Consider the following 24,475-nt stretch of genomic DNA (forward strand, 5'->3'; position numbering starts at 1 on the left):
GCTGCAGGGTATATACATGCCGAGTCATGCACACACTTAAAATATCAAAAGAGCACATCTTCGTGATGTGGAAGGATTAAAGTCTTACAGCTCCCAGCCGGTTCTGCTCTCCAGAGGTAACTGGTTGTTACAAGGCTTTGAGAATCTGTTCAGGGGTTTCCCTGGCAGTCCAGCGGTTAAGAATTCACTCTTTCACCACAATGGGAGCACATTTGATACCTGGTCAGGGAACTAAGATCCCACATGCCGCGTGGTACGGCAAAAAAAAAAGCGAATCTTTCCAGAAGTAGTATATGCACCTCCACAGAGCTAGTTTTTAGAAAGTTCACAAATGGCATATATATATATATATATATATATTTTTTTTCCCTTACTCTGCCACCTGCTTTATCCTAATTACAGATCTTGTAGAACTTCACACATCAGCACAAATAGATCTACCTGATTCTTTGCAATGATGACAAAATACTGCACTTTTCTTTTCAAAGTTAATTCTTCATTTGGAGATCTTTGGTTTGGTCTTCAGTTTCTTGCTATTACAACAATAAATATCCTCGTACATATATTTCTGTATACTTGTTTGAGTATACCCATAGGATAAATTCCCTGGGGTGAAATGGCTGGGTCAAACACATCACATTTTAAAATTTGAAATTTTAAAATCTGATTCTTGTCAAGCCAATTTACTGCCACTATGGATGCAAGAAGGCTTATACACACTTAGGAAGAGTGGGTATTATTAAACTTAAAACCAGAAAGCCAATCTCTCCTAACCATGCTATTAGACCAGCAAAACTTTAACATAAAAGTCTGACAAGGACAGTGTGAAAAAGGAAAATTACAAGTCAGTCTTAATAATAAGCATATCTAAAACTCCTAAACAAAATATTTGCAAACAGAATCTGATAGCATAGAAACAAGATAATACATTCTGACTAAATCAGTTATTGGGATTCCCAGGTGGTGCAGTGGTAAAGAATCCACCTGCCAATGCAGGAGATGCAGGAGATGCAGGTTCGATCCCTGGGTTGGAAAGACGCCCTAGAGGAGGAAATGGCAATCCACTCCAGTATTCTTGTCTGGAAAATCCCATGGAAAGAGGAGCCTGGCAGGCTACAGTCCATGGAGTAGCAAAGAGTCAGACACAACTCGTGACCAACATTTTCACTTTTGTCCTTTCTAGTGTAAACACTGAAAGAATACTTTTTTGAGGTTAATTAAAGAAGTTCCCTTCTAGTTCTAATTTTTATTTTTAATCAAGGATACATGTTGAATTCTTTTATCAAATGTTTTTTCTGCATTTATTCATATGGCTACATGTTTTTTCTGTTTTAATTTAATAAGATGAGTAGCATTAATAGCTGATTTACATGCGTGCTCAAATTGTGTCTGACTGTTTGCCACCCCATGGACTGTAACCCAACAGGCTCCTCTGTCCATGGAATTCTCCAGGCAACAATACTGGGGTGGGTAGCCATTCCCTTCTCCAGGGGTGGACCTACACTCAAAGTGAATTCTCTTTAAAATTGAGAACAAAATAAGATTTACAACTACCTCCATGGTAGCGGAGTTTCTAGTCAGTGAGGTAGGATAAGAAAAAGAAATAATAAAAGTTTTAATTATTAGAATGGAAGAAATACAATCTACTTATAATCAATACAGTTGCTCATACAGAAAACACAAAAGAATACTTAGGCAGTCTCTTAGTATGAGAAAGATGGCTTGGCAAATTTGCCGGATCAATAGTCAAAAATAAATTACATTTCTGCACACTAGCAACAAATTGATATTGTAGTTATTAATTATAGTATCAACTGCATAAGAGATTTGGGAATAACTTAATGAAAGCTGTGCAAAACCTCTACTGGGGAAAGTATGAAATTATATAGGAAAATATGAAAAATCCAAATAAGTTTTAAAAATACCATGTTCATGGATCAGGACAGTCAGTATCAAGACAATTTTAATTCTCCCCAAGAGGATCTATAGATTTAATACAAGTCCAATAAAAACCTCAACAGAATGTTTCATAGAACTTGATAAATCTTTCCTAAAATGCATATGAAAATAAAAGGCTAAGCAAAGTCATGGCACTGCTGGAGAAAACCAAGGTGGGAGACTTGCACTTGTCAGATGTGCACACCTTATTTTAAGTGTGTTACAGTTCAAAGAATAAACCAATAGGGCAGATTGGAGAGGCTAGAAACAGACCTTATTCATGTGGAAGCCAGATCAACGCAGACACTGTAGCTCAAGAAGGAAAAGAAAAAAACCCACCACAAATAGAACAAGAGAATATCCCTACCTCACACCAAGGAATAAATTCCAGGGGATTTTAAAATGTACCATACAAAACTTTAAGAGGAATAGAAGAAAATTTAGGATAATCTCTCTCCATTCTTTGGATAGGAAGGATTTCTAAAACAAGGTGCAATAAACCCTAATCATAAAGAAAAGGATGGAGGGAATTCCCTGGTGGTCCAGGGGTTAGGACTCTGAGCTTCCCTCACTATAGGCACAGGTTCAATCCCTGGTCATGTAACTAAGATCCTGCAAGCAGCATGGTGCAGCCAATAAGAAAGAAAGAGATGGATATATCTGACTACATTAATATCAATAGGGACTTTTCTGGCAGTCTTGTGATTAAGATTCTACTCTTCCAATGCAGAGGGCTTGGGTTCATCCCTGGTCAGAGAACTAAGATCCCACATGCCTTGTAGCATGGCCAAAAAATTGATTTCTGCTCATTGAAGAGGCCACAAAGAAAGTGAGCAGACAAGTCACAAATTTGGGTATTCTCCATACATCAGTGATAAAGCAGTGATAAAGCTTGTAAAATATATAAAGAACTATAAGTTGATAAGAAGAAAATGAAGCATCCAATAGAAAAAGGCCAAAGAACACAGACATTTTATAAGAAAGGTCTGATACACATGTGAAACTTGACCCAATGATCAGGGAAACTTTCCTAGTAATCAGGGAAATTAAAGTTAAAACCATAATGAATATCATTTTACTCTCAATCCATTAACAAAAAAATCTCAAGGGTTGTTAACATGAAGTGTTGGCAAGAACTTGGGAGCAACCCTGGCGGCTCAGACAGTAGGTAAAGAATCTGCTGACAACTCAGGAGACCAAGGTTCAATCCCCAGGCAGGGAATGTCGCCTAGAGGAGGGCATGGCAACCCACTCCAGTATTCGTGCCTGGAGAATCTCATGGGCAGAGAAGCCTGGCAGGCTGCATACAGTCCATGGGGTTGGAGAAGAGTTGGAAATGACCAAGCCACAAAAAATAACAAACAGCAAGAACCGGGAATGAGAAGGATGCCTATGAGGTACAAGTGGGAATGTTCATCAGTTCAACTCCTTGTAAGAAACAACTGGTAGGATTTTTGTGAGTTGAACATTTGCGTACTGCATGACCCAAGGATTGCCTTTCTACATATACATAATAGGGAAATCCCTGCAGAGGTGGACAGAAGCCTTACTAAAGAAATATTCATTAATGTATTGTTGTAATAGTAAAAAAAGAAAAAAAAAAAAAAAGCAGAAAGAAGCCAAATAGTCACTGTTAGAATAGGCCATTACATGATTCATGCACATAATGGATTGATACACAGCAGTACAAATGAATTAAATGCTATTATAGGTGTCAATATGGATGAATCTTAGATATACAAGGCTGAAGGGAGGAAAACAAATCAGAGAACAATACAAGCACTTTATTACTGCTTTTACAATAGTCAGATCTAAGCAAAATTATATTAAGGGCTTCACAGATATGTGGTTATAAACACTTATAAAGGAAAGTGGAGAAACTCAGGACCAGAGTTAACCTGGATTGGTTAATTAATATAAGGAGATTGGCTAAGAGATGAAAAATTAATATGCTTTTGTGATTGTTCTTGAATCTAAGAGTAGATGTATTAATATTTTTAATATCTCTCACAGGATATAGAGGTGGTGGGGAGAGTAGAGGCTGGGATGACATGAAAGCCTTGGAATATGGGAGCCAACAATTTGTTGCACCCCTGAGCATGTGTGTCTTGCCCCATATCTGGAGGTGGTCTACTACTCCTCCACTCAAATAGGAGCTAGTTTGGTGACTTGCTTTGATCAATAAAAAGATGAAGTAATGCTCTGGAACTTCGGATTCCAGGCTTAAAAGGACTGGCAGCTTACGCTTCCTCTCATCTGGTGCTCAGTTGCCAAGCTGTAAAGGAAGGCCAGGGTATTGACTGGCAGCTGTTCAGAGCCACACCCTGGAGAGCAGGGGTCATTCTTGATGGTCCAGCCCAGCTTAGCCTCCAGCTGAATGCAAAGAGAATGGGAGCAGGTAGCCCACAAGGACTTAGATCAGTCAGCGTGGCTCGGAGCCATCCTGCAGAATTCAGTCCTGGGGTGGTTTGTTACTCAGCAGCAAGGGAGCAGTACGTACAAAGAATCCAGTGATACTGGCAGGCTTCTGCTTCCTGAGTTGACTGTGGGGTCATTGAGCATCATAACTGTGTGCTCAGCCGCTCAGTCATGTCTGACTCTATGATCATGTGCAACCCACCAGGCTCCTCTGTCCTTGCAACTTTCCAGGCAAGAATACAGGACAGGTTGCCATTTCCTACTCCAGGAGATCTTCCCAACCCAGGGATCAAACCCACATCTCTTGAGTCTCCTGCACTCAAGGCAGGTGGATTCCTTACCACTGTTTTGCCACCTGGGAAGCCTGCTTCAAAACTTACATGCTGGCAACTCACATATAGTAATCTGAACACATGAAATGCTTCAGAATAAAAATATTTTTATTAATAAAAAACCCCAGACTTATTGCAGATTGTATCTCCCTAGTTTTGATGTGTATTTTCTATGTAACTGTGATTAAACATCTGTTCCTGTTTGTGCAATGATCCATTTGTATTTCTCTGAGTTTCCTGCTATATTCTTTGCTACTTTATCTATTGGGTTGCTCATTTTTCATATTAATTTATAAGAACTTAGCATATTAAGGAAAATAGCCCTCTTATGCCCAATGTTTCTATTAATCAAGTATCTCCCCTAGTTTGCCACTTATAAAACTTGACTTTGTGGTATGTCCTATTGCATATAATTTTTAACTTTTCATTAGTCCAAAACTGTATGCAGGTCAGGAAGCAACAGTTAAAACTGGACATGGAACAACAGACTGGTTCCAAATAGGAAAAGGAGTACATCAAGGCTGTATATTGTCACCCTGCTTATTTAACTTATATGCAGAGTACATCATGAGAAACACTGGGATGGATGAAGCACAAGATGGAATCAAGATTGCCAGGAGACATATCAATAACCTCAGATATGCAGATGACATCACCCTTATGGCAGAAAGTGAAGAAGAACTAAAGAGCCTCTTGATGAAAGTGAAAGAGGAGAGTGAAATAGTTGTCTTAAAGCTCAACATTCAGAAACCTAAGATCATGGCATCTGGTCCCATCACTTCATGCCAAATGGATGGGGAAACAGTGGAAACAGTGGCTGACTTTATTTTTGGGGGTTCCAAAATCACTTCAGATGGTGACTGCAGCCATGAAATTAAAAGACTCTTACTCCTTGGAAGGAAAGTTATGGCCAACCTAGACAGCATATTAAAAAGCAGAGACATTACTTTGTCAACAAAGGTCCATCTAGTCAAGGCTATGGTTTTTCCAGTGGTCATGTATGGATGTGAGAGTTGGACTATAGAGAGGGCTGAGCAGAAAGAATTGATGCTTTTGAACTGTGGTGTTGGAGAAGACTCTTGAGAGTCCCTTGGACAGCAAGGAGATCCAACCAGTCTGTCCTAAGGGAAATCAGTCCCAGGTTTTCATTGGAAGGACTGATGCTAAAGCTGAAACTCCAGTATTTTGGCCACCTGATGCGAAGAGCTGACTCATTTGAAAAGACCCTGATGTTGGGAAAGATTGAAGGCAGGAGGAGAAAGGGATGACAGAGGATGAGATGGTTAGATGGCATCACTGACTCAATGGACATGAGTTTGGGTAAACCCCGAGAGTTGGTAATGGACAGGGAGCCCTGGTGTGCTGCGGTTCATGGGGTCGCAAAGAGTCAGACATCACTGAGTGACTGAAGTCCAACTTATAATTTGTGGGTATCATGCTTAAAAAAATGGCCCTCCTCTACGATGATCTTTTAAACCATCTCAAGTACTTTTATAGCTTCATTCCATGCCTAAAAAGTTTGAATTAATTTTGTACAGGGAAGTAGGACCCAGGTTAATTTTTTGTCAAGATGACTAGTCAGTTCCAATAAAAAGAACCCAGACATCCTCCACTAACCTAAGTCAACAACCTAACTCTTGTATTTTAAGTCAACTTCTGGACCCTCCATGGTGTCTCACTGATCTTTTGCTTCACTACACCAAACTCTTAAATTATGTTTTACATCTGCAAACTGTTCTCTTTTCAGGATTTACCTGTCCACTCCCCATGTTTACTTTCCCTGAAAGAACTGAATCTGTCCGTTAAATGTCGGCATTTTAATCGTGATTGCATTGCATTTAGATTGGGGACTGTAATAGGACATGACATCTTTGCAAGATTGACTTTGGAATTGAGAATAACGTGTGTCTGTGTTAATTTGAATCTTTTATGTCCTTCGCAGGATGACAGAGCCTGTGAGCCAAGGTTGTGGGCACCCATTCTGTCCGCAAGGCAGGACCTGGGTCACACCCTTGGGCTCTACTCGCCACAGGTCCCCTCCTTTTCTGCAGAATGTGAGCCCGTGACTCACGCCAAACCTCAGTTCAGGACCAAGATGGTTACTAATTGCCCAGAAATTGTGGAGAACATAATACTGTTCTTGGGCTTAAGGACAAGCAATAATGATGTCATCTTCCGTGTGGAACTGAACGGGTGGTTTATAGGCACTAAAAAAGCAGCCTGACCTTGGGCAAGCTGCATAATCTCCAGGCTTTTTCCTCCTCCCTTGCCTGTAAGAGGTGAATCCACCTGGTTTGGGGTGACGTGAGGACTTGAGGGAGGGAAGAAGGGGACACCTACGTTCCTTGGCTGAACCACGGAGCAGGGCCAGATGTCAAGGCCCAAGGGCTTCTCCTGCCTGCCTCTTGCATGTCCACCTGCACCGCCCCCCCCAGTCCCCAGGGACACCTGCCCAGTCTACAGGGTGGAGGCGAACCCCTCACCCCCACCACCCACCTCTCCCAAGCCAAAATCAGAAGTCAAAGATGTTTATTGTTCTACGGACACTTCTGAAAAGAGATCTAATTGAGAAAATATACAAAGCACTTCAAGAGTTTCATCTCCAGAGAGCACCAAAGTCTGACTGGAGGTGTCGGAGCCCTCCTCTTCAGGGCTCGGGCTGAGAACGGTTAGCATATCGAACGATCAGTAAAAACATGCAAAAGTGAGAAGGAAAAGGAAAGTAAACGCTGCATTCCCCCAAGCAGTGGGGGCCAGAATTCCAGAGAGGAGGCAGGGTTCACAAGTACCAGCTGGCTCTCCCTCCCCTCCCCCCCGCGGTTTCCTAGAAGAGCTCTACCCCGGAGACAGCAGGGAGCACCCCCCCCCCCCCCGCCTCTCTCCGAAGGACCCATACTGCATCCCTGCTCAGTGCTCGGCTGTCAGGGTTGTCCCTGGACCGGAGAAGACACCCCCACCCTGTTGCTCTGTGGCTGTGGCTGGTGGGGGCCCCTCTTGTGCTCCTGGGGGGCCAGCGCCCCCAGCCCTGGCTCCTTCCTTCTTTGGTTCCACCCGGAGATAGATTGTGCTTGACGGACTCATCTGAACCCCCACCCCAAACTCCAGGCTCCCACAGGTGGGCTGAAGGCACTGACTGGAGTCCTGGGGATAGCCCCAGGACAGCCACCTTCCCTTGTGCTCTGGGGGGGTGGGTCCATCCTCGGGCACGTTCCCTCCATCCTCAGTTCAGGTCTGAGAGCTGTAAAGCATGGGATGCGTGCGGAGCAAGCAAAAGGCCTTTTAGGCCCTTCCCAGCTGTGCAGACGTTCCTGAACTCCACTCCACACCTCTCCCCCCTGACCCCATCCCTTCGCCAGAACCCCCACATGCCCCGTTCCTTCCGTCCTGTCCTTCCCCTTGGGCCACCAGTGCTGCTGTGGACCAGGGCCCCAGGGACCTGACCTCAAGATGCTGGTCACAGAAACCATCTTTGGGCATCCCTTCCCTCCCCCACACCCGAGAGGTCAGCAGAGTGGGAGGTCTTGAGAGGTCACAGCTCTGGTACAAGGAGGTGGGCAGGGCTGGAGAGAAACAGGGAGACACATCACATCTACAGGGAAGGCGTCCAAAGTACAAGCTAAGCAAGGGGAAGGAGGGCCAGAGAGTGGCCAGAAGAGAAAACGGAAGAGGGTGGGGGCGGGTCTGGAGGGTGGGGCGGGGCCTGGAAGATGGGGCGGGGGCTGTAGGGCGGGGGAGGGGCCTGTAGGGAGGGGACGGGGCTTCACACCACCCCGCAGATGAGCGTCTCCACCACGAAGGTGTTCTCAAAGTGGCGGATGGCGTTGCAGTTCTTGGCCTCTCGTTTGTTGATCCCTGAGAGAGAACAGAGAAAGCCTAGTGAGACCTGTGTCCTGGCCTAGAACTGGCTGGGCCACAAAGGCCACCAGCCTCGGCGCCTGAGCAGGGTCTCATGACCAGGGGTGTGGGAGGCCCAGGAAATGACACCCAATTTCACCCAGAGGCAGCATAGTAAAATGGCATGAGCGTAATAGCCGGAGTCAGACCTCCCAGCTCTGCCACCTTCCTGCTGTGTGACCTCAGGGCTGTTTGTTGACCTTTCTGTGCCCCCTTTCCTCACCTCTAAAAGAGGCAGCAAGAATAAACGATGACAAGGATGATGATGGTGATGACGACTCACACTACCTTAGGAGGACACAGGGCGTGTAAACAGTGCCTGGCATGTAGTAAGTGCCAGGTTAACATTAGCCATCATTACGCTGCTGCAATCCCAGCTCTGACAGCTGCTCTCCAGCTCCGGGCCAGGCTCAGCTGGGCCGTGGTTTGGAGCTCAGGGCAGGGGCCAAGGTGGGTGGAGATGGCCACTCACGCCTCCGGGTGGCCCGGCGCCGCAGGCGGTAGGTGTCCTTCCCGCTACACAGGTGGGAGATGAAGGAGCCCAGAGCCTCCTTGTCGCTGACGTGCTCCGTGACCACCATCTCCTCCTGGATGATGTACGTCTGTGGGAGGTAGGTCCCCCTCTGCAAAGGGAGAGCGGCCCAGCACCAGGTCAGGTCAGGTCAGTTCAGTTCAGTCGCTCAGTCGTGTCTGACTCTTTGTGACCCCATGAATCGCAGCACGCCAGGCCTCCCTGTCCATCACCAACTCCCAGAGTTTACTCAAACTCATGCCCATCGAGTCGGTGATGCCATCCAGCCGTCTCATCCTCTGTTGTCCCCTTCTCCTCCTGCCCCCAATCCCTCCCAGCATCAGGGTCTTTTCCAATGAGTCAACTACCAGGTCAGTACCCGGGCCCAACTCTCGGGGTCCCCAACTGCCCACAGAGCTCCCCCCACTGACATCCTTCTGCTCACTCATCGAGTCCCCTCAGCACCTGAAGTACCCGTCCAGCATGCCCACCCCTTCATCCAGAGACCGCACGGCTCACCCTTCTGACGTCCCTGGGCACTTCCAGTGCTCAGCTGCACTGCCAGTGAGTCGTGTGTGTGTGAGCGTGTGTGTGGGCGTGAGTGTGTGTAGACATGTGTGTGTGTGGGGGGGCAGGTGTGTGTGGGTGTGAGTGTGTGGACATGTGTGCGTGCGTGCATGCGAGTGTGGACATGTGTTTGTGGGCGTGTGTATGTGTGCATGTGTGTGCGTGCTCGCACACGCATGAGTCTGCCCCCTCACCCTAGGGGAGGTGCTCCTCCGAGGCAGGGCCCCGGTCTCCTCCCTGCACTGCTGACCATAGCGCAACACGGGGCACGGCTGTGAACGCTAAGGAAGCTGGTCTCGGGGTTCTTAAGTGAGGGAGGCAGAAGTGGGGGGGCTGGGGGACAGAAAGGAGAGGCACTGACTCTGCGTGAGGGAGAAGGGAGCTGGAGGCAGAGGGACCGACTAAGGGTGCTGGGGCCAGCTGACAGCAACGCCCAGGCCCCCCCATCCCTGCTGGCCCCAGAAATCTCCCTTGTCTCATGGTGGTGGGGGGACAAGGGAGGGACAAGACGCTGCCGGGGTCCCGCTCACCTTCACATTCATGAGGAGCTCCCAGAAGTTGCGAGGGGGCAGGACGATGGTGGTGTTGAGCTCGATGACGTAGCACTTGTCCAGGGAGATGTCATGGTAAGCGGTGAGACCCTGAGCGGAAAGAAGGGGCCACATCAGCGTCTGCGGGTGAGGGCTTGGCCCCAGGGACTGTGCGAGGTGTGAACCCACAGTGCTCCCAGTGGTGTACCCCGGATTCCTCAACACCTGGGCGGGGCTCCCTTCTCCCGCTCTCCTTTCCTAGGCAGTGTCTGTAGGGATTCCACTTACTAGATGAAAACACTATCAAATGCTTCAGTTGTGACAAGGAGTCTTCTCGGGAGGTTAAACAGCTAAGGTCTGAGAATCAGGGTAATGCCCCGACTGTGTATCTCATCAAACCTGGGCGGTCTGGCCACCCCTGTGGACAGCCAGGACCCTCAGTGAGATGCTCCTCCCCACCCTCGAGTGCTGCATCTTGATAAGCAGTCATCGAGGAAAGAGCTCATTAAAAGGAACACTGGCCTCGCCCATGAGAGCCGGCATCTGCAGCTGTCAGGTGGCCCAGGAGAAAATCAACCATGACGAGTTCACAGTCAGTGAGAAACGCAAGAACTACATGATAAAAGTGGGGTCTCTCTTTGGACTCTATGGGAGAAGGCGAGGGTGGGATGTTTTGAGAGAACAGCATCGAAACATGTATATTATCTGTGGTGAAACAGATCACCAGCCTGGATGCATGAGACAAGTGCTCAGGGCTGGTGCACTGGGAAGACCCAGAGGGATGGGGTGGGGAGGGAGGTGGGAGGGGGGATCGGGATGGGGAATACATGCAATTCCATGGCTGATTCATGTCAGTGTATGACAAAACCCACTACAATATTGTAAAGTAATTAGCCTCCAACCAATAAAAAAAAAAAAAAAAAAAAAAGTGGGGTCTCTAAACCCCTGATGGACCTAAACCATAGACGTCTGCGCCAGAGTTTGTACTGCACGGTATGTACTCCAAGTTTGTACAAAGGGTGTGGGCATTCTCCTTTCACATCTGTTGCTCCTCCTGGTGCCTGCTTGCTACCCCCGGCCCCGGCCGGCCTCACCCGCTGAAAGTCGTGGATGATGTCTGCAGGGTCGCCGCCCCCAAACTGGGGAACGGGCACGTTGATGCGCTCATAGTTCTCCTCGAGGTAGATCTTCACATCCTCCTCCAGCTCCATGCGAGTGTGGACCTGGGAGGACAGGGAGTCCTCGTAGAGGACGCCGCAGTGGAAGAAGTTGTCTCGGGCCAGCTGAGCAAGGCGGGGAGCGGGGCGAGAGAGAGAGAGACAACCTGGTCACGCAGTGCCCTCTCCGAGGCCCCTGCTGCCTGCCCAACCACTCCTGGCTCTGGAGGCCCGGGGAAGCGGGGAGGGTGCGGCTGGGATGCCCATTTCACAGATGTAGAAACTGAGAAACACGGGAGTCAGGGAGGGTGAGCCGGGTGTGCCAGTTCCTAGGAGGATGATTTCGCTGAGGCTCAGTTTCCTCCTCTGTAAAACAAAGTGACCCCTTAGACCCCTTCTGCCCCCCCAAGTCCATGAGTCTCTGGTGGTGAAAGGGGATAGACCAGGGGGAGGACAGATACCCGAGAAAGAGCCTGGGGTGGGGGTGGGGTGCCACCCTCCACTGCCACCAGGGGGTGCCCGCCCACCCTTCCTGCTGCCTCTGCAGGGGGCCCTGGAGACTTTGGAGGGCCAGGAGGAAGGGGGAGGGACTGAGAGTCAGTCTTGTTATCAGATGCTGGTGGCAACCCCCTCCGCCCCTCCCCAAGCTGTGTTCAACCTCGCACAAGCCCCACCACCTCCCCGGACCTGGGCCTCCTGAGAAACCTTGACAAATGCGGTGTCCCCCATTTGAAGGGCCCGCTTATCATTCCATCAACAAGGGAAGGGAGGTGGCCGGGTGTGACCAAGGCCATGTGACTGACGGGTGGCCGCGGGGGGCCCCCCTCTGGCTCCTCCAGGTCATGATAGGCAGATGCCCCTTTCTGTTTCAGCTGCGCTCTCCTGGGAGGGTGAATCATCACACATGAATCATACCATCCCAGGGGTCCCAGGGGTCCCAGGGGTCCCAGGGCGCAGGCGTGAGGCTGCTCTGAGGTTCCCCATGCCCTGAGAACCAGGCATGAGTTGGGGCTGCAATCAGAGGGGAAGTCCAGGACAGCAGCACAGCTGCAACAGGAAAAGGCCCCAGAAAGCGAAAACCAGGAACCAGGGGGAAAGCAGGTCATGGGGGAGGGGAGAATACCGAACAAAAGGGGAAGTGGGTGGGTGTGCAGGAGCTGAGGTTTCAAGGGGAAAGTCACTGGGACTGCAAGCTCTTCAGTGAATTCCACCCTAGAGAAACTGGGTGACAAGGATGTCAAAGCCCAGGGCTTGAGAGTGGGAAGGGGTCACTTGGGTCATAAACAACTGGCAATTCCCAGCCTTTTGGTCACTGAGATTCCCCACGTTGTTGTTTATGGTCATTAAGCAAACTTTCATCGAACTACCTTCCCTTCCGAGAACTTGGGGGCCCTGCCTCCCTTCCCAGGCCTGGGCGGATGACAAGGCTGCTATGACCACGGCCAGGTCTCTGGCCCAGCTTTGTGCCCAGGCGGCCTGGGCGAGCAGATGACCGGGTGTGATGGTGGGCGGGGGCCACCCTTACAGGGGGCGGAGGTGACTCTGTAAGCCACCCTCCACTGTCCATGGGTGGTAGCCCAGATGACCAGGCACGGAATGGGACTTCCTTGAAGCACGACTTGTAGGGCACAGGGGGCCGGGCTCTGAGGGGCTTGCAGAGTTCTGGTTTCTGCTGCACCCCGAGTTTCTGGTGCTGATGCTCTGGGGTCACCGTGGGAAGGGGCTGCCAACCTCACAGCCCAGATGCTAATCCTGGCTCCCCCATCACGGACTGTACTCCCAGGAGAGCTGTCAGCTTCAGATGTGTCCAAAGAGACAGATAAGGCCACTCCTCCAGACCCCACGGCAGTCAGAGGATGGGGCACCAGTCCTGTCTCCTGGACCAAGACCACGGAGGAGGAGGAGGCTGCGAATCTTCTAGGCCTGTGGGGCACTCTCCCCACCTGGGGGGTGGGGTGTTCACTTCCTCCTCTAAAGGCCACTGTTTCTCCCCACCTCCCTCTGCCCACCTCACCTGAGCCAGGAAGAAGTATCTGTAGATGTAGACAGAGGCGAACACCAGGCCCATGAGCAGCACGACCATGCCCATCGACAGGTAGCACACGCCGCCCACGGAGCCCCCCTTCTTGTAGCGGTGGTAGGGGGGCCGCTCCTCCTGCGGATGGCAGGGCAGGGTCAGCCTCGTGGTGGTCCCGCGTCGGCTGGGGATCCCTCCCGCCCCCCCCTTTCCCGAAGTGAGGCCTCACCCTGCTGGCTGGCAAGGAGCCTGGAGGAGGGGAGGGCGATGCATCATCTGGAAGGAAAGGAAGCATCCCCAGGCCCCCAGCTCTTCCCTCTAAAGAGAAACCGAGCCCCACTGGAAAGCCACATAAAATGACCCACAGGGACTCAGCAAGAGTATTTCGAAGCCCCTATGCCATTAGTCCCCTTCACTGTACCAGCTGTGACCACAGTAGATTCTTTCAAACTGGGGATGGTGGTCGGGAAGCAGACGTGACCTTGATGACCACGCCAGGCCTCAGAACCTGCAGGAACCAGGGTGTATCGGGCAGGCTGGGAGCCACTGGCCGGGACCTAGGAGGTTCCCAGTAGCTCACAGGTGGGGACAGGGCTCCAGGAGGCCCACAAGGTCTGGGCACGTGTGCTTCTCCCCTCTGGCCACCTTGGGCAGAGAGCAGTCTGCTGGGCAGTGATGGAATTACCAGGCACTGGCGTGGAGCAGGCTGTCAGGAGCAGAGCCCGCAGGGTGGAGTCCAGAGGCTTCTGGAAGCCAGGGCCCCTCTGCCGGGACGGAAACATGGCTGTAGCAGCCAGGGCAGGAGGTTCCTGGAAACCCCTCTCTGGGGAGCCAGGCCCCGGTTCGGGACAAGTAGTTACAGGGCTGCCAAGAAGTAAACCATCCTGACCCAACTCCGGTCCACACCCGTCTGGGCCAGCGGTCGGAGGTGGGTGTGTAACTCGGAAACCCTGCTCTCCCCAGAGCACTGGACTGAGAGTCTAGTGACGCGGGGCTCTTACCCAGCTGTGTGGCCTGGGCCATCGCTCGTCTTTATGCCTGCCACCCCTGCCCAACCCCAGGCCTCATTCACCCTGAAGACCTCGCGAAGGCCCAGGCCTGGCTCTGCCTCCAGGGTCCACCATTCAACCCTGCCTCTATGGTGTCTGGATGCGGCTGGGTGAGGGTAGAGGCCAGTACCCCGCCCTACCCCCAGCCTCGGGGAGCTGAGGCAGAGTTGGGGGATGCAGAGGGGAAGCCCAGAGCCCGGACCCTCTCACTAACTGTCTGCTTCGCCCTCTGGGTGCCTCCACTCTTCACCCTGCAGCCAAGTGGCCGGGAGTGTAGACACAGTTCAGGTCCAAGTTGCCCAGGACAGGCCCTTACTGTCAGTGCACCCAGGGGGCCCAGCCTGGAAGGGTTGGGGTGCAGGCCTGCTGAGCTTGGGGCACATGGGAGGGTGGGACCTGGGCCTCAGGGAGCAGAAGGGCATCCCCTGTGGTGGGGGGTGGGGGCTGGGGTGAAGCCTCCTGAGGGGGGCTCTCCCCTTTCCCCACACCCTTCCTGCAGGAAAGTGAAAGTGAAGTCGCTCAGTCGTGTCCCACTCTTTGCAACCCCATGGACTGTAGTCTGCCAGGCCCCTTAGTCCATGGAATTTTCCAGGCAAGAGTACTGGAGTGGGTTGCCATTTCCTTCTCCAGGGGATCTTTCCGATCCAGGGATTGAACCGGGGTCTCCCTCATTGCAGGCATAGCAAATGCCTGAAAGACACGCCCCCATCTCTAGGCATACGTATCACCAGACCAGTGACCCCCACTCCACCCCCATGCCTCCAGCACCCTAGGATGAAGACAGAAGATGGAGAGGTACCCCTGTCCATCCCGTCCCCCCTCACAGGCTGGGCTATCTGCAGCCTGGGGCCTCTCCCCACCCTGGCTCTGCTGCGGGGTCCCTGTGATCCAGAAGAAGCACCTGGTGAGACCACCCGTTTGGCTGGCATCTCCCCAGCACCCTGGGGCTCCCTGGTAGCACTGACCAAGGTCACTAGTGCATGTGGCCACTGCCCATAGAACAGTTGCCAGCAGTGGGCGGGGGGCTGCAAGGGCTTTGACTCTCCAGTGGGCTCCCAGGATCAGACGCGGACAGGGTGACCAACGGCCAAGCTTGGCCAGTGACTCACAGGAATAAGCCACCCAAGGGGCTCCAGCCATCCTAAGCGGGTCCCCAGGAAAGGTGGGTGACCCAAAAGATAGGTCAGGCGCCACACCCCCTGCAAATCCTGTCTTGGAGATACAACATTTGTATTCAGTGAGACGGGTGGGACTGCAGAAGCCAGAGGTGCCCCCAGCAGGGGCTGTGTGCACACGTAGGGAGCCTCTGACCCTCCGACGGTCCTCCTGTGAAATGTGAACAGACTCTTTCTGACAGGGTTTTGTCGGGATTAAAGAAGACACAGGCCCTGAAAGCCCTTCGTAAAGGATCAAGTGTTAGATAAAAATAGCAGGTCTTTATCAGCTAAACCTTTCCTTTTTAGGGCCACCACCGCAGCCGGCTGTTGAGGCTGCACTGTGGCCATGCTTTGCTCCAGAGAAGCAAATGCGAGCCTGTGAGAATTGCTCTAAAAAAAAAAAAAAAACAAAAAACCCGAAAACAACCCCAAAACAAAAAAAAAAGTCAGTGGTTATAAAGCAAGAGCCCGGAGGCCTGTCCACAATTGAAGTTCAGGAACAAGGTGAGGCCTACCGGTTTTATAAGCGCCTTTCAGCTCCTGGCTGGGGCAGGTGCCTGGAGGAGGGGCTGGGCAGGGCACTGAGGTGGGGAGAGAGGTCATTAAGGATGGCAAGGGAGGAGGGGCCCCAGAGGAAATGAGGCCAGGCTAGTGTGGCCCAGAAGGACAGTCTCCAGCCGGGACCCCTTGATGCCCTACCCCCATGTCCTCATATGTCTCTGTGGGGGTCCCTGTGAAGGCTTGGGACGAGCCCCCCACCTTTCCTAGACATGAAGTGGACAGTGGTTTCTGATCCTGCTTTCCATGTGGCACAGTGGTAAAGAACCCGCCTGCCAATGCAGGAGACACAAGAGATGCGGGTTTGATCCCTGGATTGGGAAGATCCCCTGGAGGAGGCAATAGCAACCCACTCCAGTATTCTTGCCTGGAGGATCCCGTGGACAGAGGAGCCTGGCAGGCTACAGTCCATGAGGTCACAAAGAGTTGGACATGGCTGAGCATACACACACATCCTGTCCCTACTAACACACCCATGGCTCACACCCTGCTCCCCTCCCTACCCGACACCCCTCCGCCCTGGCATTCGGGGGCCAACCCCCCAGGAGCATCATGGCTGGGCAGCAGCAACTGGGGAGAGCAGACCCAGAGGCCGCTGGTGTCCCAGCTTCCAGACAGAGGCACCAGGAGGTGAAGCCCCACAAGGGCGGGCTGCCCTGAGGCCTCTGGGGTGCCGGGCCGGAACCCAGGGCCTCACCCTTAGGATCCTAACTGCTCAGTGCACCCCGGATGTCGGCCAAGGGGGCTCCTTCTTGAAGTTGCCACCCTCAGCTGCTTCACCTGTCATGCTGGAACCCCAGGAGAATGCCCGCTCTCATATGGAGCAGTTACCCCCCCAGCCAGGTATTTGGGGGTCTTCCAGAAAGCAGGAAAAGACAATTTCCACGGCAGCTGGGTGTCCCAGGCAACAGGCCTCGATGTGTGCTTGTGTGGAGCATGTGGGCCATGTGTCTGGGACCCGGGAGGGGCCCAGGCCTCGGCTGGCCTGTCTCACAGAGCCCATGCTGGTGTTCACTAAATGATTTGGCAAAGCCAGGGCCTCAAGAGTCAGGGGAGCTCAGCCAACTGAACATTAACTCAGAAACCGCCCCCCCCAACCCCCTGCCCCAGGGCTCATGGAGAGAGCTCCCAGCGACTTTCCCTCAGTAACAATGCCCAGAATAGCTGCAAGAAGATGAAACTCCAGTTGCCGGCTGCTCGGAGGAGGGTGGAAGGGGAGCCAAAAATGCACCCACTGTGGGCCCAGGCCAACGGCCATGGTCGGGGTCCCCACCCTCATCTCCCCAGCACTATTCCTTCTTCCTGAGCATCTTTCTTTCCCAGGCTGCAGACCACAGAGATGAGGCCACCAGTGAGAGAGACACTGTGTGTGTGGGTGAGAGAGATAGAAACAGAAGCCTCGCAGGAATACGGGGGCTGGGCCTCCTCGCAGAGCTGTGCTCAGAAGTGCAGACATCAGCGGGGTGAATGCTGAGGATGAGTCGGGGTGAATGCTGAGGATGAGTCGGGGTGAACGCTGAGGATGAGTCGTGAACCCTCCATCGGTGAAACCCAGGGTGGCCCAGGGACCCACTGCTGCCCCAGGAAGGGCATGGGCCAGAGAACACTCCCCACAGCCTTCTGCTCGGCTCTGCTCACATGCTCTCCTGTTCTGCTCCTGAGAGGCAAGGGGAGACCCCAGAGAACAAAGGCTGGGGAAGACAGATGCAGAGCCGGCAGCGCGCTCCTGGGGACACGGTTCACCAGGCACTGGCTGCGCTCCCCTGGTCTCACCAGAAACTTTTTTTTTCCTGGTAAGAGAAACTCGTCCTCCGTGGCGATCTGCTGACAGCCTGGAAACACACAAGGACAGACGGGCTGAGGGCAGCACGAAGAGGAGAGGGAAAGGAGAGAGAAAGCAGAAAAAAGTCACCGTGGCCCCAGCCCGGATGCCACAGCCCCTCAGGGGAGGCCCAGGACCGGCAGGCAGTGGGGGCACGAGCGCCCAGCCACAGAGGTCCTCTTAGCCCAGCCCACGGGGCCGGTGGGTGGGGATGGGGCCCTGGGACCTGAAGATGCAGAGCCCTGCTCCACCCTCTGGGCTGGTTCAGGGACCCTCTCCCCCCCAACCACTTCAGGAGACCCAGCTCCCTCCTGCCAAGGACTTGAGGCCGGGAAGTGGAAAGTGAAATCTGATCCCCAGGTATGTGCGCTGGGGGAGGGGGTGACATTAATCAAAGGCCAAAGCCAAGGAGAAAATTACAGCACTGAGAAGATGACTGTATTGACCTCGCTTCTCTCCTCTTGGAGGCCCCCACCCCGATCGTTCGAGTCTGTGCATGCCCACACTTGGCTCTTTGCGTGTGTGTGTGTGTGTGTGTGTAACACATGGGTGAGCAAAGACACAGGCAGATGGTGGGGAGAGGGGAACTGGGCTGAGAGGTGTAGGGCTGGCCAGAGGGTGCTAAGAAGGGCACTTCCCGTCCAGCCCACTTTCTGAGCTGGCTTCCGGCCAGCTGCCCATCAGCGCAGGCAACTCATTATCTCAGAGGCAAGTACCACGTGGGGAGGGTGGGCAGCTGGAGGCCCAGATGGGCCCCCACCCCCATCCCCTCCGGGCCCCACCGAGGCACTTCCTTCCAGCAGAAGGTCTGGGGACAAAATCCTCCTTGTTTCACTTTTCTGCAGAGAAGCAGAGGGAGGCCCACAGTGAGGATGCCACCCCGAGCATGGCCCCGGGGTCCTGCACTCAGGTTGACACTTTACTGTGACAGTTTAGAGGGTGCCTTCGTGGGGGAGAGGCACTCAGAAACACCTCTGTTCATCAGTTGGTCCTTCCAAGGCTTTAAGTCTTATTTTTGATTCAGTTCAGTGACCAGGGATGGCTCCAGGGTCACCCCCAACCGGAAGAGACCTTTCTAATAAGCTTTCCTCTGACAGCCCATCTGGTTCAGACGGTAAAGGATCTGCCTGCAATTCGGGACACCTGGGTTCAATCCCTGGGTGAGGAAGATCCCCTGGAGAAGGGAATGGCAACCCACTCTCCAGTATTCTTGCCTGGGAAATCCCATGGACAGAAGAGCCTGGTGGGCTAGAGCCCATGGGGTTGCAAAGAGTCAGACTGAACGAAGAACACTCGCTCTAATAGACTGAGCAACTAACACGTCCACATTCTGACAACCCATCAGCACGGGACCAACCCAAACGCCCTGTCTTGGTGAAGCAGCCCCTGCTCATACTGTCCTGGGCTACTGCAAATGCTGGGCGCCTCCTCAACTTACTGGTGAGGCGGGTGGCCCTGCGTGGGGAGGGGGGCTTGGTCTATGTCAGGCACTGGATGTGGGGGCAATGTGCCCACTGGCAGGTCAAGGCCACAAGAGGTTCACAGAAATGAACTCTCTTCCCAAGGCTCCAATTCCATCAGGGGACTGGCAGAGCCAATGTGCAACACCCAAAAGCTTCCCGTGACCCCTCAGGGCTGGGGAGCTGCGAAAGTTGATTAATAAGCAGATCTGATGTAAAGGTGCTGGGATATTAATCCTCCTCCTGGGGCTCCATGGCTCCCCCTTGCCAGTTAAGAGTGAGGGGACCCTGCCCAACTAACAAGGTTTGCTGGAGGTGGGGGAAGCACACTCAGCAGGCTCAAGGCCACTGCAAACAGCCCCCAGGGAAGAAGATGTTGATATTTCCATTTCATGCTGGTTGAGGGGGAAGAGAGGACACTGGACTTGGGAGCCAGAAGCTGGATGTCAGAAACTGCCAAGGCGATGCTGGCATCCGCCATCTCGCCTGACACCACGAGCAGGCTGCCACCGGAGAATGTGCGGCTCCTGCGAAATCCGGCAGACCTTCTGACGGAGTTTGAATTGTATCTTCCCACTGTCTGGCTGGTCCTCCCTCCTGTCTGAATCCTGTAGGGCATCAGGGTTCAGTTTTCCAGGCCTCAGCTGGGTACCTGGCTCTGGGAGAAGCAGCTGGGAGAAGAAATGTGTGAGCGTCCTGCGCTCTTTGGGGGCAGAGGGGGAGGAAGGAGGTTTAAAGGGCCTCTTGCAAACTTTAAAAGCTGCAGGCCAGGCCTTCAAATAGGAAATGTCCCCTTCCCATCCAAGCATCAGAAGAAGATGGAGCTGCTCTGATCCGGACTGCAGAGCAAACCCCCCCCAACCGAGCGCGGGTGGTTACTGATGCTGCAGTGACCACCCAGGGCAGGGGAGCTCGCCAAGGCTCTTCCTGGAATTCGGCACTCAGGGAATCTTTGCTCGGGTGTGTGACACTCACCTCTGACCACCCTCTCCTGTGTCCCCTTCTCCCAGGGCACAGGTCATTCTGCAGCACCCAGCTTGCCATAGCCCAGCAAGGTTTAGTTAGAGCCATCAATTTGAAGAGCGGCCTTGGCGTTGAGGAAGACATGCCAGTAGCCAGCAACGGGACGGGACGGGCGGCATAGACACCTTTGCCGGGGCCACTCCAGAGCCAGACTGAACTCTCCCTCCCCTCCTCGTCCGCCACGCGTCCGGTCCCCTCCCAGCCCTTCCCCGGTCGGACTCCTCGCAGCTCAGACAGTTTTCCACGGGCGGAAATGCCTCCTCTACCCCAGGCCCGAGGGAAAGGGGAGGAGGGGAGCTGGCGCGGGCGGGGTGCACCGAGGTCCGCCCCCACAAAGCGCAGCCTCCGGGATGGAGGGCACCGGGGCACCGCGGGCTGCACGGGGTAGCCCAGAGCTCCAGGGAGCCGGGAGAGGAAGGAAGTGGAGGGCAGGGAGCCCCAGGCGGCCCGGGGTGGAGTGGGATCAGGGCACCCAACCTCACAGCCCGAATCTCGAATCCCGGACGTGCGGCCAGGCGAGTTCTGGTTTATGTTCATTTCATGTCTCATCACTTTCTGGTCCACAAATTCAGGTACGGACTAACAGCACATCCCTCGCCCCACCCCCACCCCACCCCCTTCCCGTCCCCAGCAGTCTCCCGTTTGGGACGAAATCCACAGTCCCTCTCCCTTCGTTGGCACCAGATCCCCCCTATCTCCTTTATTCCCCACCAATCACAACCCACCACCCTACTTTGGGGAAAACAATGTCCAACTCTCCTCCCATCCCCCACCTGGGGACTCGACCCGCGGCCCCTCCTCCCTGATTGGAACCAGACGCCTAAACCCCCCACCAACATTCCTCGAACTTCTTCGGACCAGCCCCCTCCCCTCTTTGGGGACCAGGCGCCTAGGGCCCCCCTCCACTTTTGGAAGAGACCTGGAGCTCTTCCCCACCTGTCCCCACGGGACAGCGACCGGACCCCCTCCCGTTCTTCAGACTTAACGCTGAATGCCGGGACCCAAGCCCCCTCCCCACTTCGGGATGGGAAGACCCATCCCGGACTCCCAGCCCCCGCTCCCCCGCTCAAGACGCCGGGGTCCCGATGAGCCTCGGGCAGTCTCTGGAGGCGGCCGGGCGAGCTTCGGTCCCCTGCACCCCCAGCCGCCCGAGATCCCCGGCCCTTCTCACCCGAGCCGGCGTCAGCAGGATCTCAGTGGCCGGGGCGGGCGCTGGGGCCGAGACCGAGGCCGAAGCCTTGTCGGCCTTGTCGCCCTTGATGCCGGCCACCGCCGGCTGGAAGCTGATCTTCACCATGGCTGCGCCGGCCCGAGCGTCCGCCCTGCAGCCTCCGCCCGAGCAAAAGCCACTCGGTGCAGCCTCTCTCGGTAGCACCGCCGCTCGGCTCTCCGCAGGCACCGGAAGTTTGGATCTCTTTCGGGTCCTTTTCTCTAACCCCACCCCCAGCCCTCTCCGCCCCTCGGCCGCCACCCCCTCCCCCCCCCCCCCCCCCCGAGGGAGGGCCTTGGCGCCAGCCGCGCCTGCGCCCCCTTCCCGCGGTCGGGTCTCGCAGTGACTCCTGCCGGGCGCGCTGCTCCAACCTGGGAACGACTGAGGTTCCCGCAACCGCTCACTCACTCACTCAGTCCGTCCGTCCATGCATCCATCCATTCGTATAATCAGGCACAGACTCTGTCCCCCTCCGCCGCCGCCTTATCCCTTTCTGCTGCTTCTCCAAGACCAGCATCCTCAGAATACACAGTCTTTGTTGAAACCGTGTTTGCCGGGCAAAGGCATCTTCTAGACAAGTTTTCCATCCCCTTTACCCCACTTCCTATCCCCTTCTTCGGCAATGCTGGAGCCCCGGGTGTACCTGGGCCCACCGCTCCCTCCTCCCACTTCCGTGTCCTGGGCCCTGAGAGGAGGCTTCAGGGCCAGGTGCCTAACGTTTGCCTTCGTCCCGCCTCTTGCACCCATCTACCCCTCCTTCATTCTCCATCATCTCCTTTCCCCTTCATCCTTAATCCTGGCAGAACCTTCCTGACGGCCGCTGGGAGTGAATGCGAAGGACCAGGCGAGAGAGAAGTGAAGACAGTCCCTATTCTTTGACTCTCTTGGTTACCGGCAGTAAGGGTCCTGTGGGCCATTTCTCAACTACCCAGGGGGATTCTGGCAAGTGTGATGGAAAGATCCGCAGGACAGGGTATCTAGAGGCTCATTCCTCATCTTGGGATGGCTTTGGGATGCTCGTCACGCCCTCTTCCGTGACTCCTCCCACCCTCCGGTGGACCCTGTGGAGCAGCCAGGATTGGCCCCAGGGGAAGGTGTCCTGGAATCAACCCCTGAAACAGTTCATTTAGAAACTAAAATCCCAAATGTGAATTTTTACCTGTGTTTTATCTCTTTCTCCAAATTGAATCGTTGTGTGCTGTTCTTAAAAGAGATCTGGTTTATTACGATGTAAAGCACTGGTCATTTATGGCTAACCATCATAATTAAGCCCTAGCAGGTCAGTGGACCACTGCTGAAATTCAATGGTCTCAGAAAAGTGTTTACCACCACCCTTAGAGTTCTATCAGCTCCTCAGAGCTTATCCATTTTATAACTGAAAGTTTGTACCTTTTGACCAACCTCTCCCTATTTTTCCCATCCCCAGCCTGTGGTAACCACCACGGCTGTCTCTGGTTCCATGAGCTAAACTATTTTAGGTTCCACATATAAATTAGATCACAGGTGGTGTTTGTCTTTCTCTGTCTGGTTAATTTCACTTACGCATAACATCCTCCAGGGTCATCCATGTTGTCACAAGTGGCAGGAGTTTCTTAATTTTTATGGCTGAATAATATTCCATTTTATAGATACACCACATTTCTTTTTATCCATTCACCAATCAGTGGACATTTAGGTTGTGTCCATGTCTTGGCAATTGTGACTAATGCTGCAGTGAACATGAGAGTGCAGATATCTTTTCAAGATACTGATTTCATTTCCTTTGGCTGTATACCCAGTAGTGGAATTACCAGGTCACATGGCAGTTCTGTTTTTAATTTTTTGAGGCACCTCCATACAGTTTTCCATAATTTCTATACCTGCTAAGTATATTAAGTGTATTGAGGCGAGAGTTCTGCTGAAAAAATCAGTAGAAGGATACAAATCTCTGAGAAATCTAGTGAATAAATAAGAGAGAAAATGTCAACACATTTCTATATCCTATAGAAAGAAGATATGACTATAGATAAGGTGGATATTACAAATTATAATGTATTTTATATATAATCATATCTAATAAATATAAATATCCTGAAGTGATGATTTTATAGAAAAGTATTTTTTGGCCAAAATGGAGCCAAGAAGTAGTAGAAAATCCTAATGCCCTATAATCAAGGAAACTACTGGAAAAAGTTCTCAAACAATTATCTAAAAAAATAGTTCTGAGCAGCCAGACCAATTAACTGGATAATAATTCTTTCCAACTAAAGCAACAGTTAATTCCACTGATGCTCTGATGAATTTTAGGCATAGATGATATATTCTGATAGAAAAATCTGACAAATAAAAGAGAAAAACAATTTTAGCTATGAATAAAGATACAAAAATTCAATTATAAGAAAAGTGAAGTGCCATCAAGTAGACGCCTAAGAATAAAGACACAGATTTTCTGTTTGAAAATATATTTGGGGAGAAATGGCTTTGAAAAATAATGCTTAAGAGTAATAGTTATTCAAACCTGAAAAGCAGAGAAAAGCATAAAGGAAACAAAACAAGTATGACAAAACCCACAATAACCACTGTTAATGTGCTGTTATTTTCTCTCCAATATTTTTTACTCTGTGTGTGTGTGTGTGTGTGTGTGGTGTATGTGTGTGTGTGTGTGTGTTACAAAACTGGAACCACATATTGTGTCTGTGTTTGCGTTCTCAACCAAGGGTAATTTTGACCCTCAGGGAACACTTAGTAATGTTTGGTGACATTTTCGGTTGTCACAATGCAGAAGGAGAGGGGGGCAGGGTAGGTGATATAGGCCTCTATTGGGTACAGAGACCAGAGATGCAGCTGAACATG

At 52.5% G+C, this 24,475-nt stretch overlaps 1 protein-coding gene across 1 annotated transcript; it reads right to left on the reverse strand.

Moving 5' to 3' along the window:
• Window positions 1-7,200: 7,200 nt before the first annotated feature.
• ITM2C (integral membrane protein 2C) lies at window positions 7,201-21,850 on the reverse strand. Its single transcript, XM_065930369.1, has 6 exons — window positions 21,605-21,850; window positions 13,362-13,502; window positions 11,285-11,473; window positions 10,191-10,301; window positions 9,055-9,205; window positions 7,201-8,540 (listed from the first exon to the last, which is right to left on the reverse strand). Exons 1-6 carry the CDS (start codon window positions 21,728-21,730, stop codon window positions 8,449-8,451), a joined length of 810 nt encoding a protein of 269 aa, XP_065786441.1. The 5' UTR covers window positions 21,731-21,850; the 3' UTR covers window positions 7,201-8,448.
• Between the last annotated feature and the right edge of the window lie 2,625 nt (window positions 21,851-24,475).

The sequence above is a fragment of the Muntiacus reevesi genome, chromosome 3 (assembly GCF_963930625.1).
Source record: "Muntiacus reevesi chromosome 3, mMunRee1.1, whole genome shotgun sequence".
NCBI classification, from domain to species: domain Eukaryota; kingdom Metazoa; phylum Chordata; class Mammalia; order Artiodactyla; family Cervidae; genus Muntiacus; species Muntiacus reevesi.

What these genes read in the sequence shown, in the direction of transcription:
- ITM2C (XM_065930369.1), bottom strand. Translation starts at nt 21,730, where the DNA reads ATGGTGAAGATCAGCTTCCAGCCGGCGGTGGCCGGCATCAAGGGCGAC. An exon ending in TCCTGCTGACGCCGGCTCGG is followed by an intron (nt 13,503 to 21,604) that starts GTGAGAAGGGCC and finishes TGCCATCCGCAG; the next exon opens with GAGGAGCGGCCCCCCTACCA. An exon ending in GCGCCGGGCCACCCGGAGGC is followed by an intron (nt 8,541 to 9,054) that starts GTGAGTGGCCAT and finishes GTTCTCTCTCAG; the next exon opens with GGATCAACAAACGAGAGGCC.